At 37.7% G+C, this 21,256-nt stretch overlaps 2 protein-coding genes across 2 annotated transcripts; one reads left to right on the top strand and one right to left on the bottom strand.

Annotated features, from left to right (window-relative positions):
- The first annotated feature begins 1,441 nt into the window (after positions 1-1,441).
- Positions 1,442-4,599, top strand: LOC113273485. Its single transcript, XM_026523190.1, has 9 exons — positions 1,442-1,609; positions 1,695-1,965; positions 2,076-2,177; positions 2,261-2,343; positions 2,426-2,542; positions 2,914-3,016; positions 3,111-3,819; positions 3,975-4,162; positions 4,284-4,599. The coding sequence occupies exons 1-9, from the start codon at positions 1,488-1,490 to the stop codon at positions 4,401-4,403; spliced, it is 1,815 nt and encodes a 604-aa protein (XP_026378975.1). The 5' UTR covers positions 1,442-1,487; the 3' UTR covers positions 4,404-4,599.
- Positions 4,600-16,784: 12,185 nt separating this feature from the next.
- LOC113271905 lies at positions 16,785-17,171 on the bottom strand. Its single transcript, XM_026521829.1, has one exon. It carries the CDS (start codon positions 17,169-17,171, stop codon positions 16,785-16,787), a length of 387 nt encoding a protein of 128 aa, XP_026377614.1.
- Positions 17,172-21,256: the final 4,085 nt, after the last annotated feature.

The following is a 21,256-nucleotide window of genomic DNA, read 5'->3' as shown; positions in this document are numbered from 1 at the left end:
AAAACAAACGACGTCTCCAAAATAAAAATTATCCATCCCTGACTTAGCATCTGCCGAAAAGAAGTTAGTCATTTGACCTTGTGAATCAACTTGAATTGAATAGAAAAAAGATGGATTTTCCATTTGTTGGCGCTGAAAGTAGTCTAGTACAGCTTGAGCATCCCCATGTTTTAGTTCCAACTGTCGCCTTGTACTCAAATAATTCCTTGCATCCTTTGAAAGAAATCCAATGTTCGCAACTCCTCCATCCTTTGAACATAATCTGGTTAGTTTTGACCCCTGCTAATCCATAATTCGCAATGGTCTGTTTTTGGCTATCACTTAAGATTCTCAATGATCGAAGAATGTGTCTCTTGCTTGGAGAAACAAGTTTATGATTATGTTCTTCGACGATCCGAGACACAATCCATCTGTCTTTTTTCTTTCTTATCATCATCACTGCCTTGCAATTTGTTCTCACATCTGCTCGTTGCCTTTTTCTTTGTTCAACAGGCTTAGCTCGAGGGTCTCGGACGTGAGCAACAAAATGTGCCCCCTATGACTTCAAATGGCTCAACTCTAGATTTGTTTGTAGAGTGACGACGAATACTAAATCCACTATTGCCTGCAAACTGATTGTAGAAATCATATGCATCTTCTTGTGAGTCAAACTCTTTCCCAAGACATATACAAGCTCTCTACTTGGAAATCTGTATGTAGAAAAAATTATACTTATAACCACAATATCTTACTCAATTCTTCAATAATCAAACTACTAAACTTATTTATTAGAATAAATCTTAATAAACTATTGATTATCACTAACTACTTTATTCTTATCCCATACCATACAAGAATTTGGAGAATTAGGGTTCTAATTTTACAAAGTTAGAATAATTAGAAAGAAGGGAAATAAAAAACACAAAGAGATCTAGATGATATATGGCTTGTGATTTCTCCCAATTGGCACCAATGATATGTTGGCTAGAGTCGAATTCATGTGCTAGGTTTCGACAAGGATTCATCTTTTAACAAAAAAAAGGGGAAGGGCGTGAATGCCAAATATTAAAATTCATGAGGACCATTTTAATTTTATTAAACTAATATATATTTATTGACAGTTGGGTATTCATCATCAACGGATGAAATTAAAACAAACTTGTCATCCAACGACTCCTGGGCGCTAGCTTATAACTTGTCCCTGCGCTGTCGTGAGGGAGAGCATTTTCCCACTTTCACTTGTAAAACATAATAAGAGGCCATTTTTGCTTGGGCCCAATTGCGGTCAACCTAGCATTATCAGTTTTTTACATCCCTGGTTCCGGTCCAACTAGGGACCAGCGATCACTCTTTGGCGCTAAAACCAATTTAGGATTTTTTCATTTTCACAAAATTTGGCGCTTCAAATTTTGGGGGTTTTCTTTAAAATAACCCTAAAAAAATGAATCTCTAGCCTCCCCTCTCTCTATTCATCTATCAATCTCTCTTCTCTGAAATCCCAATCAGAAATGGGTAACAATGAGAACGAATTTGGGAAAACAATATGTACAATCTGTTACGAAGATCTAAAACCACTGATTGAAGATCTACAATCAATCTCCATCTGCGGCCATGTCTTCCACGAGCTCTGGTCAGTTATCTCAATCCCTATAGTCTGATTCAGTCATTCTCCTCAATGGGTTTCTTCTAATTTCTTTAATTTTGTTTCTGTGCAGTTTACAGCAATGGTTGGAGTACTGCAATGGCAAGAAGCAAACATGTCCAGTATGTAAACAGAAATGTTGTCAAGATAATATTGGTCGTCTTTATTTTCAATCGGTTGGGGATCCAGCTGATTTGATTCAGAAAAAAGGTAGTAAAATTCGTTTTGAAGAAGAAGATCCTAGGGTTTTGCGTGCGGAAGTAAAGAAATTAGAAGATAAGATTTTAGGGATTAATGAAACTTTGGAGCGGAAAGAGAAGGAATTGAAAGATACTAGTGAACAGGTAATTTGATTTTGGGTCTGGAAATTTCAATCAAATTGAATTCATTTTGTGTGTTTTGGAGTATGTAATTTGGGATGATGAAATTGGGTTGTTTTGTTTGTGTTTTGCAGCTTGGTGTAAGCAAGGCGGAGACGAAGAGAGAAATGGGTTTGAAGAATGAAGCATTGAAAGAAAGGGAGGTGTATCGGAATATGCTTAGAACAAATTCTGAGGTTTGATGATTTGATTTGTGAAACTGTTAATGTGGTTTCTTGAGAATTGGGGTGTTTTGGTTTGATTTGTTGTTTGCTGTTAGGAACTCTCGAAAGCGGAATCGGAGTGTGCCAGGCTTCAACAGAGAAGTTTGGGATTAGCTAAAGAAGTTGCAGCACTGAAATTGTAAGTAATACTGAATTATTGGATTTGGGGTTTTGTTCTTTTGAGTTTGTGATTTAGTGATTTTTTAATGATGGTAATGTAGGGTATCGGATGTAAACCTGGAAGAAGAAGAGGTTTTGAAGCTAGCTTCATTTAGTACCGGAAATAGCAACAAGGACACAATAGATGTTCTAAAGAAATCTCTTGTCCTCCGTAACAAGTAAGTCTTTTTAATTGTCAATACGTTGAATTTGAATCCTCTGAGATATGAATACAATGTGGTCTTACAGCATTGATTGAGACTATAGGTTTTAGGAACAGCCTGTGCAGTTCAGTATTGCGAGAAATTATTATACCTGAACTATTTTGTAAGACAGGTAACTCAAGCTCTTAGAATAAGTAATCGTTTACATGGTTTAGATTACAAAGTCTTTGGAATTTTAGTATGAAGTATAATGACGAGGTGGAAATGTCATGTTAGCACTTGTTCTGACATTGAGGAAGAAAAGTCAATTTCAAATATGTAAGACTAAGTAATTAAGAATTTGGTGCAGTCATAGTAAATTCTTCATTTGACCAACTCCAATGCAGGAGCTACAAAGAGTTGATGGTCCAGTGTAACCTTCTAGGAAGAGGGGAATCCCGGTCTCAGAAAAAGCTTGAGAAGACAAAAGAAAAAATGAAGAAGCTGAAGGTTTGTCTATTCAATCTTAAATTTAAATGTATCATCTATACCTCCGGGCATTTGTATTAGGCTAAGATATTTTGTGTATCATGTCATTCATCAGTCGCGAGTGCTTGAGCTGGAGTTGGCCTTGGAACAAAAGGAAAATGAAGTATTACGTGCATTAAAAGCTTCCAAGAGAACCTCTCGTGAAGAGGTTGATTTAAGCAGTGCCAAGAGAACTTCTCGTGAAGAGGTTGATTTAAGCAGTGCCAAAAGGACGTCCAACTTCTCATCCTTTAACAAATGTTCATTTGGTGAGAAGGTAGAGCAGTCTGTCGAACCTTCGCTGAAGTCAGATGAAATTGGTGGCTTGCTCAATCATCCATCTTTATATAAGAAAACTGGAACTGCTGATTTTCTCAAAGATCCGGGTTTTAACTCCAAGAAGGCTATTGACATTGTCGATATCGATACAGAGTTAGGCTTTGGCGCTATCCAGAACTCTGCTGAACTTTCCCCAGCCGTTCCTGCAACCTCATCTCCTTTTCTGAAGCCTCAAACGAAGGCCAGTATCAGTGAAAATATAACTCTTGAACAGTCCTGCTTTTCAAGTTTGAAGTCAGCTACTGACACTAAAAAAAGAGATCCAGTTCAGCGGGAAAGTAGTGTGTTTTTAAGTTCAACTGTTGATGTTATGGACGAGGATGTGGTGCAGTGTGGACAGAGAAGTTCAGATCCAGAGGTAGTAATCCTCGACGAAGTTACAGAGGATCCACTTCTGCTTCGTGTTCGAAACGAAGCTTCTTGTTCTGTTCCAACATCCTCTGTAGGTGAGATATTTGAGTTTAAGTTCATCAATATGCTGATACTTCGAAAGCAAGTGGGAACACAATCCAATTAAATCGTAACAGTAGTTCATGATAGGCTTTAGAATGAGTTACACACTACAGTATTTATGTCTTCTTATTCTGTACAAAACCTGCAGGAGATCAATGTTTTTCTGGTGGACTTGTTGGGCCTGACGGAACCAACAGATACTTGGGGAAATGGTGCAAGCGGACTCAGTTGGGTACTTCTGTACCGTCATCAAACGCGAGTCTCGGTAGTTTAATTTCAGTTGGAGCCGATGGAAGAGGTGGTAGGATTAAAGTTTTGAGATCTCAAAACCAATCGGTGAGAATTCTGTCTTCATCCTTGCTAGATTTCATTCTGCATTTATCATTTAGTACACAGAGAACACTCAAATTGAAGAATTTCTTGTATTCAAATTAAGTCAAAAATTTATTTTTTGCAGGAAACTGTGGTGACTCCAGCTTTGCCAAAGAGATCCAAAATTGGAGGTAAACAAAGTGGACAACAGGCTCAAGGATGCTTGCAAATAGAGCATTTCTTTGGAAAAGCTAATCGGTCGTAAATATGTGTAGGTTTTGTAACTTCAATTTGCATTTTTGAGATTCCATGATGTAGTAGTTTCACAGGATATGTGATTAGCCAGAAGGATGAAGTTTTTTGTTTAATATTCTTCCACCAACAGAAATTGTGATTCACATTGAGGTTAAAGCTTTAGAAGAGTTTGAAGCAGATTGAGTGTTCGGGTTTCTTTGCACTGGCTCCATGTCTAAATATATATGTGCTGCAATGGACTTTAATATTTTTCACTTTGCTTTATGTTCTATCGTAGTAGCACCGTTTGGATTTTATCCTTCAATGTAGGACTGGGTCGACTGACAATTTGGGATACAGGTTTTGGGAGATGCTTGATAAAATCTGAATGGGCTTTTAATACAGATACTAAACTTTGACCCAATCTGCTCGTGGATTTGGAGCAAAAGCCCAAAGAGAAAACCTAAAAAATACTTGGGATGTCATGGCATTATAAGCATGAGAGGCATTCTAAGGCCCCTTCCAATGGGTGTGGCAAACATGAATGTTTGCCATTTAAACACCCACAATGGAGTAGGGGTGAGCATTATATTTGTCATCCGTGGATTTAATCGGGACCAACCGTATTTTTGCGGATGGATGCCCGGACTGTTCGCTAATGGGATGGATGCGGATGAGATTTTTGAAATCAAACGGATTACGGATTGGGTCCACATGCAACCTTGAAAATCCTTTGGACATCAATATCCGTTAGATTAAGAACATTTATATAGTTTCTAAAAAAAATATATAGATAATTTTGGAATTTTTAAGGTGTTTGATTGGAGTGTTGTCCATGAAACTTCTACATTTATATACATGTGTAAAATTTGTAGGTTTTATAAGAAGTCATCTATATTAGCTTTACTTTTTCATTATAAATTTTAAGTAACACAAATCCATTGGATTATCCACACCCCATCCGTTCATTCGTGCATCCATTGAATGCAAATCCGTTGGATGTTGGATTGGATGCGGATGCCAAACTTGAAATCCGTAGTGAATTGGATTGGATGCGGATGAGGTAAAAACCGGTCCATACCGGCCTATGCTCATCCCCTACTATGGAGGCGGAAAACAGCAAACCGACCTGGCTAAGTGGCAAAGTTGCCACTTAGCCAGGCCAGGTCAAGTTTCTACCGTATGGTCGAGTCTCGACCGCTCGGTAGAGTTTGCACCGTTAGGTGTTTACTACACCGCTAGCGGCTTTCAGAACACCGTCTGGTCTAGTTTACACCGCTGAGTAGAATCTGATCCAACGGCAATGAGTCTTCCCCCTATAAATACCACATTCCTCTACCATTTTAACTCACACCTTCTCTTCTCTACTCTTCACATTTGGTAATCTAAAACAAATTTCATCATCTAACTATTTCATTCACTCGTATTGTATAATTTCTTTAATATGTCTCAATCTAATACTCAATCTAAACAATAAAAAAAGAAGAGGGGGTCCAAAATTTACCGTAGCCGAAGATGAAAGCATTTGCAGAAACTATGTATTCTTTACACAAGATAGTATCGATGGTGCCAGTCAACAATCTACCAAGTTGTGGGATAACATATTTGCTAACTTTCGAAACGAAAATATGAACATCAACGAGCGTGATGCAAATGGATTGTCCGGCCCCTTTGTTACAATCAACGCCCAAGTTGTCTTGTATGTCGCTGCTCTAATGCAAGCTGCTCGTGGTCGAGAGAGCGGTCTTGTCGATGTTGATGTCGAACGAAAGTGACGAACTGATTGGCACCATAAATATGGGATAAATTTTGCTTATGAGAGTTGTTATCATATTTTGAAAGTGTTGCCTAAATATAATCTAGAAGTGTTAGCAAACATGCAGAATGTACCTGCAAGTTAACCATATACACTTCTTCACCTTCAACGCCAGCTTCACAACCATCTCAATCATCTCATCCCCCTTCAGATAATGCATTTTCTTAACCAGAAACAACAATTCCAACTAGAATGTCAGTACTGCAATTAAGAGAAAATTATTACGAAGAAATAATACAATAGCAGCGAGAAAAGATGCCCAAGAAGGAGAAGCAAGTGAAGGAGGTAGTAGTACTATGGAAACTTTGATAGAGCATCCTAAGGTCGTCGAAAAACAAAGAGTTGTAGATCGCAATTTCTTGACTAAGGAGATGAAAAAACATCGATTAACTCAAGAAAAATGTGTTCCAGACTATGACAAGAATAAGTGTTAGAGCATAGCTCGGTCGACCTCGCATGGTTGCTATCTCAAGCATGTTTGTCAATGTTAGTGATCAAAACTACGGGTCTTGATTTCTATCCTACATAGCTAAGTCTCGGACTAGGATATAAAAGTGTAGTTGAGCTCAAGGAGTTCATGGCGATTCATCATACAACGACGAAGATCTATACAAGGAATCGTGGAACTTCATCAACAAAAAGGTATGTGGAGACTTGAACTTATCTATCACTCAAAAGTCTATCTATTCTATCTCCTACTTATCATGAGACAAAAAGTCGTATATAGACTAGATCATACACATTTGACATTTCGAGCTGAGCATTCATTGTGTATATTTTTCTCGAAATCGTGTGTTGGTAAAGAATTTCGCTTTGATCAAGTTTATCTTCACCTAGTGACGAAAGTCATGAAAAGTTTCAATCACTTTGACAATTGCTATGACGTGAATCGATCTGTGAATAACGGCTACATAGCGTTCTCTGAGAATTTCTCAATGATTGAAATGAGAGTTTAGATTACATAACCATGTATTCCTTGAACCGAAGTTTTCGAACTTTGTTGATCAAGAGAAATCGGGAGGATTGTGGAATTGGCTTGCCAAGTCCGCGAACCCAGTCCGGGAATTGTCGGAAGTTCTCGACCGAGAATTTCTGCTGGATTTTCCAAAACTCGTTTGTGTTCTTAGTCCGCGAACCCAGTCCGCGAACTGGCGGAAGTCCTCTTTCTGAGAATTTCTGCTGAGTTTGTAAAACTCAACCGATTAACTTAAGTCCGCGAACTTGTTTGTGAACTTAAGAGGTTATGATCTAAAGATGTGCTTTTAACATGAAACATTAAATTACTAAGGAATGCTTTATGCAAACCGTGTCTATAATGTTCATGAGCCGATGCAATCGAATCGAATCATCTTTGTTTCAATTGTGTCTTGTGTAGTTACATAAGATCTCATAGCAATTGAACAACTCTTTAACTAGTTCATTTGAGTCAATTGAACTAGTTATGGTGAAGAAGAACAAGGTTAATATGAAATGCTCATATGGTTAACCTTTTGGTGTACTATTTTGAACCAACATACACGTACATGTTTGGGAATGGTTTTTCACGAACCCAGTAAACGTATACCCAAGTGTGTGTGACAAGCTAAGTTTTCGATCTAATGGTTGAGAAATATTAGCTTGAATCTGAATCAGGTTTTCATCTAATGGTGAATATGGATTGCTTTGTAACTAAGGCAAAACTCTGATTTGAAGGCTATATAAAGGAAACATCTAGCTTTGAGCAAAACTAATCCCCACATGTCCGTGTGATACTAGTGCGCTCGCTAGAGTCGATTCTCCTTTAACCTTTAGGTTTCTTCACTAAAACCAGGTTAACGACTTAAATACTTCATTGGGATTGTGAGGCCATACCGATACTACTTTTATCGTAGTTGTGTGATCAGATCTTGCATCTTCCATCGTACAAGTACAATCGATTGATTGGATTGATATCGTGAGAGTTCTCTGATAGGAAAGATAAAGAAATCACAAACATCTTCGTCTCACTGATTTTGATTCCTCGACAATCCGCTGGTGTAGTCAGGAAGGATTATAGAGGTGATTGATTAATCTAGGCTGTTCTTCGGGAATATAAGATCAGATTAACAATTGGTTCATGTTCACCTTGATTTTATATCTTAAGACGGAACAAAGCCTAGGGTTTATCTGTGGGAGACAGATTTATCCTCTGATAGACTTTTCTGTGTGAGACAGATTTGTTTATTATAAAGTCTGTGATTTTGGGTTGCAGCAACTCTTGGTTGTGGATGAGATCAGCTAAGGGAATCAAGGTGGTAGTATCCTGCTGGGATCAGATGCATAGGATTACAACTGTACCTTGGATCGGTGGGAGACTGATTGGGGTTCAACTATAGTCCAGTCCGAAGTTAGCTTGGATTAGGCTAGTGTCTGTAGCGGCTTAATACGGTGTGTATTCAATCTGGATTAGGTCCCGGGGTTTTTCTGCATTTGCAGTTTTCTCGTTAACAAAATTTTTGTGTTTGTGTTATTTTTATTTCCACATTATATTCGTTATATAATTGAAATAATACAGGTTGTGCGTTTGTGATCATCAATTGGAAATACGACCTTTGGTTTTTGATTGATATTGATTTATCCTTGGACATTGGTCTTTGTTACCGTCCAAGTATTCCTTGTGTTTGATTTCTATTAGCTTGAGTAATATCAAAAACAAGAGAGAGATATTAACTCCTTGAGATACTTTTATCTAGATTGAGTCTAACTGTCTAGTTGATTCTCTAGCAAAGTATTTCGGAGTTAGTCCATACAGATTTCTAAGCGAAATATTGAGTGGTGTTGTTAGACCCCCACTTTTTCAATTGGTATCAGAGCCTACAAACACGTTAAAGACCTTATAAGTTTGTGTTTGTAGCGATCTGATTATGGACGAGTCTATCTCTAATAACGTACCAGTTCAGAAATTACGAGATGATTCTAAAAGCTTGGATTCACCTGAGAGAACTGTCACATCTAAGTCAATATCTAAACATTATCTTGATGTAAAAACTGTTGATTGGGAAACTCTCCTAGAAGAACAGATGGATGAACTTTCTGATGAAGGTGATTCAGATTTTGATAGATATGTTGATGAGGAAGTCTCATAGTATGTTAAGTTTTTGGATTGATGGAAAATGAAGAAGATTACAATTTCTCATGTCTCACCTCTTCGGATACCTCTCTGTTGAGAAAACAAGAAATTGAGAAGATGTTACGCAGGTGTTTATTTTTCGAATCGTTCTTGCGAATCGATCCTCAAGGATTCTGAGGAAAACCTACGTATGAAGTCACTTGAATGTGAGAATCTTTATCAAAAGTACTTTTTGTTGGAAGAGAAACTTGCAGAATCTGAAGCAAGGTTTAACTCTCAACAAATTAGTTTTGATGACAGAGAAAGTGCTTGTCTCGCTCGAGAAAAATGCCTTGAGACTAATTTAGCTGCTGCTCTCGATAAAATCAAGATGTTGGAAGATGACTTGAAAAAGTTCAATACTAGTTCAAGCAAATTAACCATTATGCTAGGGGCAAGTAAAAATCATCGTGATACACGAGGATTGGGCTATAAGGGAATAAATGCTCCAAGTATTAGCAAAGAGGTAAAATTTGTCAAGGCTAATGATTCTTCTCAACAAAAGGTTTCCACTGATGGCAAAAGTGAAATACCTTCACCTGCAGTTAAGGTTCAAAAGAGCAAAGTTTATCAACCTCCAAAGACAGCACACATGGATCGAGGTAAGAACATTCCTCATGTTTGCCACTATTGCGGAAATAAAGGTCATGGGAGATGTCGTTTCCGTATAAGGAATGAGAAACTTCATGATGTTCTTGTTTGGGCATCACAAGAAGTTGTGAAAGCAATATCATATGTTAAGACTGATCCTCTTAATGTTACAGGTTGTACTTTTCCAACCTTTAGGAAAGGGAATCGGTGCTATGATAAACCTACATTTTCCTATAAACGTCGTACGAATCCTTTTCACATTCGTAATGGTTATCAAAAGGATAACTTCGTAAATATGAAGACAAGATCCGAGAAAGACTAACTTGCAAAAGAATAGTCAATCCAATTCTCTTCCGAGAATTCTAGAAGATAGTAATGGGAAGAAGGTTCCAATTATTCCTAAATGCACTCAGAAGTGGATACCAAAGAAAGTCGATGATTTTTGAGTGTGAAACGGAATGGTCTCCCAGAAACTTCCATGACTATGGAGAAGGCAATATCCATGATGTTGGAACTTAACAAGTTTTTTTGGAAAATGGAATTGGATGTGAAAGGTTCTAAAAGCGATCTCTTTCATGATAATACAAAGGTCAGTTGTGGTGAGCAAGACATTTTTCACCCCAACACAACTTGATTGTGTTGTAAGTGCATCCTCACCAAGGAATGCCATGTTATGTATACGGTGAGGGAAGCACGAGAATTGGGGCACAAATATTATGTTCGGTAAGGCTTTAGACTTCGACTGGATTCATCTAAAAAGGTATGTCTATAAACTTGAGCAAGTTTTGTGATTTTATTTGCTTAGAGAACTTATAATGATTCACGTACCTTTCTTATCGTTCTTTTCTACCTAACTTGATCTGTGTTTAAGGTTCTTAAATGTTTAGGTTTGAAAATAATAGTTCAGGATGTTTGAACTTCATGGCACACCTACCAGGTATGCATAACATCTTTTAAAATCATAACCCAGGGGTTTAAGTTCGCAAACTTTGGTTCAAGTTCGCGGACTTGAAAATTCGTTTTCAAACCAGTATGCATACTTGACGTCGATATTCCGTAAACTTGTTTTGGCCGTAACTTCTTATTCCAAACTCGGATTGACCTCATTCTTTTGTACTCTCTTCCTCTTTCAAAAATATTCAAAATGGAGATGAGAAACCTTGAATTTGGATGAGTTAAGATTGGTATTTGTTCTGTATCTTGTCTTTGAGTATTTTGCTCCGTTTCGTTGCACTTGTTCCACTTCTCTTGGACTTGGGCACTTCATATTCGTGGAGTACTACTTTTTTTTTACCTCATATGTAGCTTTGATAAGAATGATGTTGGTGAATCACAAAGAAGGAAGTTCAAGAATGGGAAGTAACTTGCATTACTTTGGGGTTCTTGAATGTTCACGATCATTTTATGTGAACTATGATGCATGGTCTTTATTGACTTTGCATGTTCTTCTTTGTCAAGAAAATCTTTTTATACGCCTTTGGTAGCTATTCTTGGTGTAAATCTGGGCGAAAAAGATTGATTCTACCCTCTAAGGACAAATCATCTTATACGTGCATTGCGAGTTTGTCTTGATGCCTAGGAAACTTCTTATGAGAATTTATTCTTGTTTTTGAGAAGGATTACTAGAGTTTTGAATAACAAAGATTGTGACTACACATAGCTATTTTTGTTTTCATCTTCTTGTGTTATTTTTTAGGTTTATTAGTTTTAAATTATAAAAATATTTGGAGGATGATGTTATTGCAGTAATGATCTTTATGATTTTGTGATATTGCAATTTGATTATGGGATAAGTATTGTTTACGTCCGTGAACTTGAATGTCTCATATTGCGGTGAAAAGTAAAGTCGTTCATGAATTAGTATTCGTATTGATGAAAGGACGAATGGATTTTTGACAATTACAAAATTTATGCCTATGAAGTCATGTACTTGATGGAAAATAGGATAAAATCTTTTGTTTGACAAGGATAAAGTATATTATGTCGTTATGATGAAAAATAGAATAAATCCTTGTATGTTATCCACGGTATTGATCTTCATTGATCCATCTTGCTATATTTTACCGTGAAGGCTCCATTGTGTGTCTTATATTGAGCACCTTACAACTAAGTCGATTTACCTTGGCTTTGTTGGTTGTTCCGTAAGATACCATATGTTGAGCATTAGGAACTAAATTAATCAACCAGTTTGGTTATTTAGTTTGTACTCCATAAGTTTTCTTTCTTATGTCGAGTACATGTACGGTTAAGGTTGTCATATTCTATGATGAACTTAGTCGGGATTCCATAAGTTCTCTTATGTTGAGCCCGAAAATAATTAAAATTGATTACTTCGGTGATTAGTTTGGTTGTTTGTTTTCCAATTAGATTAATTATGGGTTCTCTTGTAAATAGTCTAGTTGAGTTTTCATATATTACACAAATTCTTGTGTTGAGTATATGAAAGGATACACTATCATGCTCAATTGGTTAATGTAGTCGTATATTCCGTAAGGTTTTCCTTATGTTGAGTATGTGAACGATTAAGTTAGTCATCTCCGTATGATTATCTTAGTCGTAGCTCCGTAATTTTACTTATGTTGAGCACCTTCAATTAAATTGATCACTTTTGTGGTTTGATTTAGTTGCGTATTCCAATTGAATTAATCATGGGTTTACTTGTGATTAATTTGGTTGAGTTTTGGATATAGAAAATCATTTCTATGGTTTTTGGTGTCCTAATTAAAAATCCTTCCTTTCTTTCGAAATTAAGGTCGCTCTTATTGTTCTTTCGGGAATGACATCAAATGGGGGAGAGTTCTTTTGAACTTGTGCTTAATGGTAATATCTTGCGGGGTGTGCGGCTGTGGAACTTTATAGGGGTTATCTTGTATCTTAAAACTCCTTGATGAATGCATTTAGCTTCGGATTTATGATTGCATCTAAATTAAGTTGGTATGTGTTTTTCTTTTAGTCTATGAAATGTCTCTTGTGGAAATTTCATTATGATCCCGTTCTTGTACCTTTGCCAATTTTATTGACAAAAAGGGGGAGAATATTGTAGTTCACACTACAAATACATATGGTTTTCGTATAATTGTGTAAGGGGGAGTGGTTTCCATGATCGAGATGGAGTATTGACTAATGGGGAGTGATACATATCACCATAGTATTATTGTTAAAGTCGTGATACAATTGGAATTTGATGTTACATAATAATACTATGTCATTTTATAATAATGATTGAGAATCTCGATTTCTCTCATTGTTATATCTACGGATCTTCAACAACGGTGATGCTAAACTTACAACCTTTGGGATCATTGAAGTACTTGGAAGGACGGAGATTTCAGGGAACGTTGAAGAATAGACTATGGAATATGAGCCACTAAAGTTTATCTTTTTTGTATTCCATATGTATTAGTAGTTTTGTCACTAAAATTGACAAAGGGGGAGATTTTTAGAGCATAGCTCAGTCGACCTCGCATGCGTTGCTATCTCAAGCATGTTTGTCAATGTTAGTTATCAAAACTATGAGTCTTGATTTCTATCCTACATGGATAAGTCTCGGACTAGGATAGAAAAGTGTAGTTGATCTCAAGGACTTCATGGCAATTCATCATACAACGACGAAGATCTATACAAGGAACCGTGGAACTTCATCAAAAAAAAGGTATGTGGAGACTCGAACTTATCTATCACTCAAAAGTCTATCTATTCTATCTCCTACTTCTTATGAGTCAAAAAGTCGTAAGCTATATAGACTAGATCATACACATTTGACATTTCGAGCTGAGCATTCATTGCTTATCTTTTTCTCGAAATCGTGTGTTGGTAAGGCGTTTCGCTTTGATCAAGTTTATCTTCACCTAGTGACGAAAGTCATGAAAAGTTTCAATCACTTTGAGAATTGCTCTGACGTGAATCGGTCTATGAATAACGGCTACATAGCGTCCTCTGAGAATGTCCCAATGATTGAAATGAGATTTTAGATTACATAACCATGTATTCCTTGAACCGAAGTTTCGAACTTTGTTGATCAAGAGAAATCGGGAGGATTGTGGAATTGTCTTTCCAAGTCCGCGAACCCAGTCCACGAACTGTCGGAAGTTCTCGACCGAGAATTTCTGCTGGATTTTCCAAAACTCGTTTGTGTGCTTAGTCCGTGAACCCAGTCTGCGAACTGGCGGAAGTTCTCTTTCCGAGAATTTCTGCTGAGTTTGGAAAACTCAACCGATTAACTTAAGTCCGCGAACTTGTTTGTGAACTTAAGAGGTTATGATCTAAAGATGTGCTCTGAACATGAAACATTAAATTACTAAGGAATGCTTTATGCAAACCGTGGCTATAATGTTCATGAGCCGATTCAATCGAATCAAATCATCTTTGTTTCAATTGTGTCTTGTGTAGTAACATAAGATCTCATAGCAATTGAAAAACTCTTTAACTATTTTATTTGAGTCAATTGAACTAGTTATGGTGAAGAAGAACAAGGTTAATATGAAATGCTCATATGGTTAACCTTTTGGGTTACTGTTTTGAACCAACATACACGTACACGTTTGGGCATGGTTTTTCACGAACCCATTAAACGTATACCCAAGTGTGCGTGACAAGCTAAGTTTTTGATCTAACGGTTGAGAAATATTAGCTTGAATCTAAATCAGCTTTTCATCTAACGGTGAATACGGATTGCTTTGTAACTAAGGCAAAACCCTGATTTGAAGGCTATATAAAGGAGACATCTATCTTTGAGCAAAAATAATCCCCACACGTCCGTGTGATACTAGTGCGCTCGCTAGAGTCGATTCTCCTTTAACCTTTGGTTTTCTTCTCTAAAACCAGGTTAACGACTTAAAGACTTCATTGGGATTGTGAGGCCAGACCGATACTACTTTTATCATAGTTGTGTGATCTGATCTTGCATCTTCTATCGTACAAGTACATCAATTGATTGGCTTGAGATCGTGAGAGTTCTCCGATAGGCAAGTTAAAGAAGTCACAAACATCTTCGTCTCACTGTTTGTGATTCCTCGACAATCTAATTGTGTAGCCAGGAAGGATTGCAGAGAGGTGATCGATTAATCTAGGTTGTTCTTAGGGAACATAAGACCGTATTATCAATTGGTTCCTGTTCACCTTGATTTTATATCTTAAGACGGAACAAAACCTAGGGTTTATCTGTGGGTGACAGATTTATCCTTTGATAGACTTCTCTAGTGTGAGACAGATCTGTTTATTATCAAGTCTGTGATTTTGGGTTGCGGCAACTCTTGGTTGTGGGTGAGATCAGCTAAGGGAATCAAGTGCGTAGTATCCTGCTGGGATCAGAGGCGTATGAGTACAACTGTACCTTGGATCGGTGGGAGACTGATTGGGGTTCAACTATAGTCCAGTGTGAAGTTAGATTGGAGTAGGCTAGTGTTTGTAGCGGATTAATACAGTGTGTATTCAATCTGGACTAGGTGCCGGGGTTTTTCTGCATTTTCGGTTTCCTCGTTAACAAAATTCTGGTGTCTGTGTTATTTCTATTTCTGCATTATATTTGTTATATAATTGAAATAATACAGATTGTGCGTTTGTGATCATCAATTGGAAATCCGACCTTTGGTTGTTGATTGATATTGATTGATCCTTGGACATTGGTCTTTGGTACCGTCCAAGTATTACTTGTGTTTGATTAGCACTCGCTGATTTCTATTAGCTTGAGTAATATCAAAAACAATAGAGAGATATTAACTCCTTGAGATACTTTTATCTAGATTGAGTCTGACTGTCTAGTTGATTCTCTAGCAAAGTATTTCGGAGTTAGTCTTACAGATTGCTAAGAGAAATATTGGGTGGTGTTGTTAGACCCGCTTTTTTCAATAAGATTCTAAATGCAGACACCGAAAAAATGAACGCCAGACAATTGATGGCATGGGAGATGGAGATGGACACGCTAACAGAGGAATTGGAAGAAAAACTAAACAAGAGAAACATGGAAAAAAAATTGGGTTCAAGCTGAAGATGAGGATGATGAAGACGACGATGAAGTAGTGCCACTTAATTAATTAATTAATGTAACAAATTTAATTTGAATGAATATGTGGTGGTTATGGTGAATGAGATTGTTCTTGTTCTAGTTTTTTCATTACAAATTGTTCTACCTTTTTCATTACATTAAGAATTAAACTATTTTTTTTGCATTACATTAAAACTTAAATTTGACAATATCCATGAAAAAATTATTAAGCCTAACATCCCATACGAGTTATTAAAAACTCCTTAAGAATTTGGTAATGTGCTTCGTATTCGAAATCTTTTCGTTTCCATCTTCGCCACTCGTCTCGAGTTCGTATTCCCAATTCAACATTGGTCTCACCTCTAAGACGGTATCGAATGACAATCATTTTCATATCTATAAAATCCACAAGATCTTTTTTGATAGTCATGAATCGGAAAAACAAAGCAGCATCCCGTTTATGAGGGATTACCTGTCTCTGTGCAGAAGGCATCATGAATTTTACCCAAATAACTCATACTAGGTAAACCGTTCATCCCTCGTTCTTCACCTCTCTTCGGGTAGTGTATTACATAGTTTCTACAAAGAGATAAATCTTCATCTTCAGTGAATCTAGGATCATCCATAATTTAACCAGAAAGCAGAGAAGTTTTTGTAGAGAAGTGATGTGTGAGTTTGAAACGGATGAAGTGAAAGATTTATAAGGAATGCTAGCGGTTGAGTCTAGACCGCTAGCGATTAAGTCTAGACCTCTACTTTTAATGACCGTTAAAAATTTAAACTTAAAAAACAACTACAAAACAAAATTGTGGAACAAAAAATGAAACTTAAAAAATTTTAAAAAATAAAAATAAATAACAAATGAAACAATAATAAAAAAACATAAACAACAACACTACTCAATTCGTCCCCCAAATCTTACAAACTCAGCCCACAGATTCGCTCTGAGATCTTCCCTCAACCTGTTATACAGAGTTCTGTTCTCAATATGACTGGTCATTTGCGCATAGTTCCTTGCAGGTAATCCTCTAGCTGGTATAATCTCAGGCCTTAAGTCTTCATCTTGATGGTTAGTCCAATTATTATTACGACGAGTCTCCTGGATAACCATGTTATGCATAATGATGCAAATCAGCATAGTCTTATGCATTTCACGAGCACTTAGACCACGATAAGGCCCACAAATGATTGCGAACTTCCGCTTCAGAAATCCAAAAGCTCGTTCCACATCCTTTCTCAGATACATTTGTTTACTATTGAAATACGAGTATGAACGACCCATTTCACCGGCAGGTGGATGACGGTAACATTGAACTAAAGTTGACCATTTTGGATAAATTCCATCTACAAGATAATAACCATGATTGTAGTGATTCCCGTTGATACTGAAATTTACCTGAGGATAAATTCCATGCTTTAAATCTTCAAACAAAGGCGATTTTTGTAAAACATTTATATCGTTTTGATATCACGGGCGACCAAAAAAAGCGTGCCATATCCAACAATCATAAGAAGCAGCAGCCTCAAGGATCACCGTTGGTTTTGCGCAGTGACCCTTAAATTGACCGGCCCAATAGGTAGGGTATCCGGTCCATACCCAATGCACGCATTCAAGACTACCCAGCATTCCAGGAAATCCTCTTTCCTGATTTTGCTTTAATATTTCTCTAACATCTGCATCAGTTGGTTTTCGTAAATAGGTGGGACCAAAATGATTAATCATTATTTCGCAAAAAAATGCAAGATACTTGTATGCAGTTGTTTTGCCAATGCGAAGGTACTCATCATTAGAATCTGGAGGTATGCCATATCCTAAAATCCTCAAAGCCGAAGTAACCTTTTGTTTAGGGCTATGACCCCTAATATTCAGTGCATCATACTGATAATTAAATTGAGGTTCTACCTTACAAAGCTAACCAATAATCTTTAGCACCAAATGGATGGGCATGCGGAATCGACCTTGAAAATTTTCATTAGAGAACACACAGTCAAGAAGAAAATAATCGTGCATCAGCTTCTCGTGTCATTCATCCCGACCCCGGTACGTATATCTTCTTGTGAAGACTTATCTTGGATGGATTTCTAGGTATTTGCTGATGAGTGCCAAATATTGTATATATTTATCCCTTTTTGTTGGCATTTTAACTCATCTTTTGCGCATTAATTCTACATTTTATCCCATATTCTGTATTTTCATTGTTTTCAAGAATAAATATTTTTATTAATTAATTTTGCATTTTTAGGTAATAAATAAAGTTCGGATGAGTCGCGGAGCGAAAAGAGCAGAAAAGTAGTGAAAAGCCGGAAGAAATTACGCAAGGAAGCCGCGAAGAATGAGGCGCACAACCTCATTTTCTACACACAAAAGCGCCTCCGTTCTCAGCCATCAGATCATTTCTCAGAAGCATCCGACGGTCGCTCCTTCATAGAGCATCAAAATCTGAAGTCTCTGCCGAGCACCACAGCGCTGAAATTCCAAGCCTTCAGATTAGATGGTAGTTGAATCCAACGGTCGCTCCCTTGCTGTGCATCAAAGTTTGATATCTCCGCCTAACACTACAGTACCTAACTCCATCAAGTACCGTTCATTTTGTTGTATCATATAATCCAACGGTCGCTCATCGCTTACCTTCGCATCACCGTCCGATCTACCTACCAGCTTCGCATCTCGCAGCTCAGAGTCACAGAACATCAAGACTCGATGCATTCGCCTTACACCCTAGTACCCGAGCCCATCCACCTAACCCAAACACACCCCCTACCCCAAACACAGTCGAGCCATACCCTCTCCACCATCTTCTCCACAGAACCACCGTACACCACCACCTTCTCCACCTGCTCTGACTCCATCACCAACTCCTCTACCAACACCACACCTCCACCATCATCACCCCTACCTTCCTACAACTATTACCCATCTTTATAGCCCCCTAATTCGTCAATTTCTCCCCTGCCGAAACCCTAGGTGAATGGTTGACGAATTAGTGAAGCTAGAAAGAGAAATTGAAGGCATGGGAAGGAGCAGGATACTAAGGAGAAGCATGGGTCGAAGTCAGTAGCAGTTTTCAGAGATTAGGTATGAATTGATTTTATTTCTTATAAACCCTAATTTCATAATTTGGGGATAATTGGGGGAACATGATTGTACGTCTAATTGAAGCATGGGTTGGTTGATTGGGTTGTTATCAGAAGGTTAGGTGAACCAATTTTGGGTTTAATTGTATTTTTTTTCACAAACCCTAGTCTACTGTCAATTTGGGAATTTTTTAGGTAGAACCCTAATTGTGCTTGTAAGTATAAATATGACTGTGGGTGTGATGTAAAAACTTTATGTTGGGATTAGCCTGCATCCAGAACTGCTAAGTTCTGTTAATTTTCATGTCCTGTTAATTTTCATGTTACTACTCAATTTCAATTTCATGTTCAGTTCACTTTTCAGTTCAATTTGCTGCTAATTTTTATATCCATGTTTCAGTTAAAATTCAGTCATGTTCATTGTTAATTGTTCATTGTTGATGTTTATGTTCACTGTTATGTTAAACTTGCTAAACTTGCTTGCTGTTAGTTAAATGTTCATTGTTAATACTTGTGTCCTGTTAATGCATTTCATTCCTGTTGATGTTTGTTAAATGTTCCTGTTGTGTTTAATGTATTGTTACATTTGAAGGAATGCTAGGTTAGATACATCTGTGAAGCTTTGAACTAATTGTGCAATGGCAAGAAATCAGTGCTCATAGCAAGCTGATTTTCTTGCCATTCTTGTTGTATGCTTAGGATGCAGTGTTGATTGTGCATTGGGAGAAACTAGTGCTTATAGCAAGCTAGTTCTCTTCCATTCTTTTAGTATACCTCCTGTTTGCCTGTATTCTGCCTAGCCTTGCCTCAATTCAGTTTCTTTATCACCCCTGCCCTTGGCCTTAGGCCTTGGTTCATCTTGTTTTGTTTTGTTTTTGTTCACTGCTTTATTGCTGTTTAGTTTTTAATCTGTTTAGTTTTTGCTTCACTGCCTTGTCTGTTGCATCTCTGTTTTCTTCCTTGCTTGTGCTATTGCTGCTGTTGCTTTCACTGCACTGTGCACTTGCATTGCTGCATTGCTTTCCTTCCTGTTGTTGCTGCTGCTTTCTTTTGCTGTTGCTGCAGCTGCCCTTTCTTTGCTCTGCTGCTGCTGCTGCTTCCTCTCCAAAGCCCATCAGTCCAGTTCAAGGCCTAGTTCTCAGTTCTAAGTCCACTGTCTATTGTTTGTACAACTGAGCCCAAGCCTAAGTTTAAGACCAAAGACCAAGTTCATTATTAAGGCCCAACCACAGTTTAGGTTAAGGTAAGCCCAAAGGCCTAGCTAAATCAAAACTGAAGTTCAGTTCACCAAAGGCCCAAAGGCCCAGATCCTTGACTGAATCCAAAGCCCAGTTCACATCAAAAGACACTGAGCCCAATTCACAAGTGAACTGTTGAGCCCAAGTTCAGTTCACAGTTAATCCAAACAAACCCACTAAGCCCAAAGCACAATTAGAAGCCCAATAGCAATTTAGAGCCCAAATAGCTAGAAACAACAAAACACACCCGATCTCTGTGGATCGACCCGTACTTGCACGAGCTACAACTGACGACCGTGCACTTGCGGTATTACTGTAGGCCCCCGTTTTTATTTGCGCTCAATTTCTATACCCTTTCGAGGCCTGCCAAGTTTTTGGCGCCGCTGCCGGGGATTGGTGCTGTGTTTTATCTGTGTTTTTCTTTAGCTATTTTGCACTTCATTTCATAGCATTTGCATCTGCATCTGCTTCATTTCATTTGCTGTTGGACCTGCTGATTCTGAACCGGTTTTTCCTCTGCTGGGACGCCACCAAGGAAAAGAACCAAAACCCAACTGGGTTTTTGCAACAATATCAGAGCAGCTGGGCTGTGCTACAAAGGTAAGCCTAAACCCATTCATTGAGAGAACCCAACCTGTGGGCTTCCAATTTTTTTATTGTGGGCTTGTAATAATTAACCCAATCTTTTGGGCTTTTTATTTTTCTATTTTGGGTTTGTAATAATTTATTTGTGGGCTTGTTTGTTTAATTTGTGGGCTTGTATTTATTTTGTGTGGGCTTGTTTAAATTCTTTCATTGGACTTGTATTTTGGACTCTGGGTTTAAACCCAGCTGAGCTTGTAACCGATTGTGGGCTTGCTTCCACTCAAGAGTGAACCTCGAAACCAAAGTTTTAAAACAAACGTCGGGCCTTAACAACTGGGCCAAATTAAACTTTCAAAATTAAAACTTGGATTTTCGTAGGCCGCAGCCTTCATTCCATTAGAGGACAAACAGTGGGCGTGCTCCCAATTCAAAAACCAAATTTCATTTTCTTTTTCAAAAAAACAAAAAA

Source organism: Papaver somniferum, chromosome 4, assembly GCF_003573695.1.
Source record: "Papaver somniferum cultivar HN1 chromosome 4, ASM357369v1, whole genome shotgun sequence".
Taxonomy (NCBI): domain Eukaryota; kingdom Viridiplantae; phylum Streptophyta; class Magnoliopsida; order Ranunculales; family Papaveraceae; genus Papaver; species Papaver somniferum.
Note: the sequence above shows the minus strand (reverse complement) of the source record. Positions and strands in the feature narration are given on the sequence as shown.

Coding starts and splice junctions, on each gene's coding strand:
- LOC113273485 (XM_026523190.1), top strand. CDS start 1,488: ATGGGTAACAATGAGAACGAATTTGGGAAAACAATATGTACAATCTGT. Junction 3,820..3,974: donor TGTTCCAACATCCTCTGTAG/GTGAGATATTTG, acceptor CAAAACCTGCAG/GAGATCAATGTTTTTCTGGT. Junction 4,163..4,283: donor TGAGATCTCAAAACCAATCG/GTGAGAATTCTG, acceptor TATTTTTTGCAG/GAAACTGTGGTGACTCCAGC.
- LOC113271905 (XM_026521829.1), bottom strand. CDS start 17,171: ATGGGTCGTTCATACTCGTATTTCAATAGTAAACAAATGTATCTGAGA.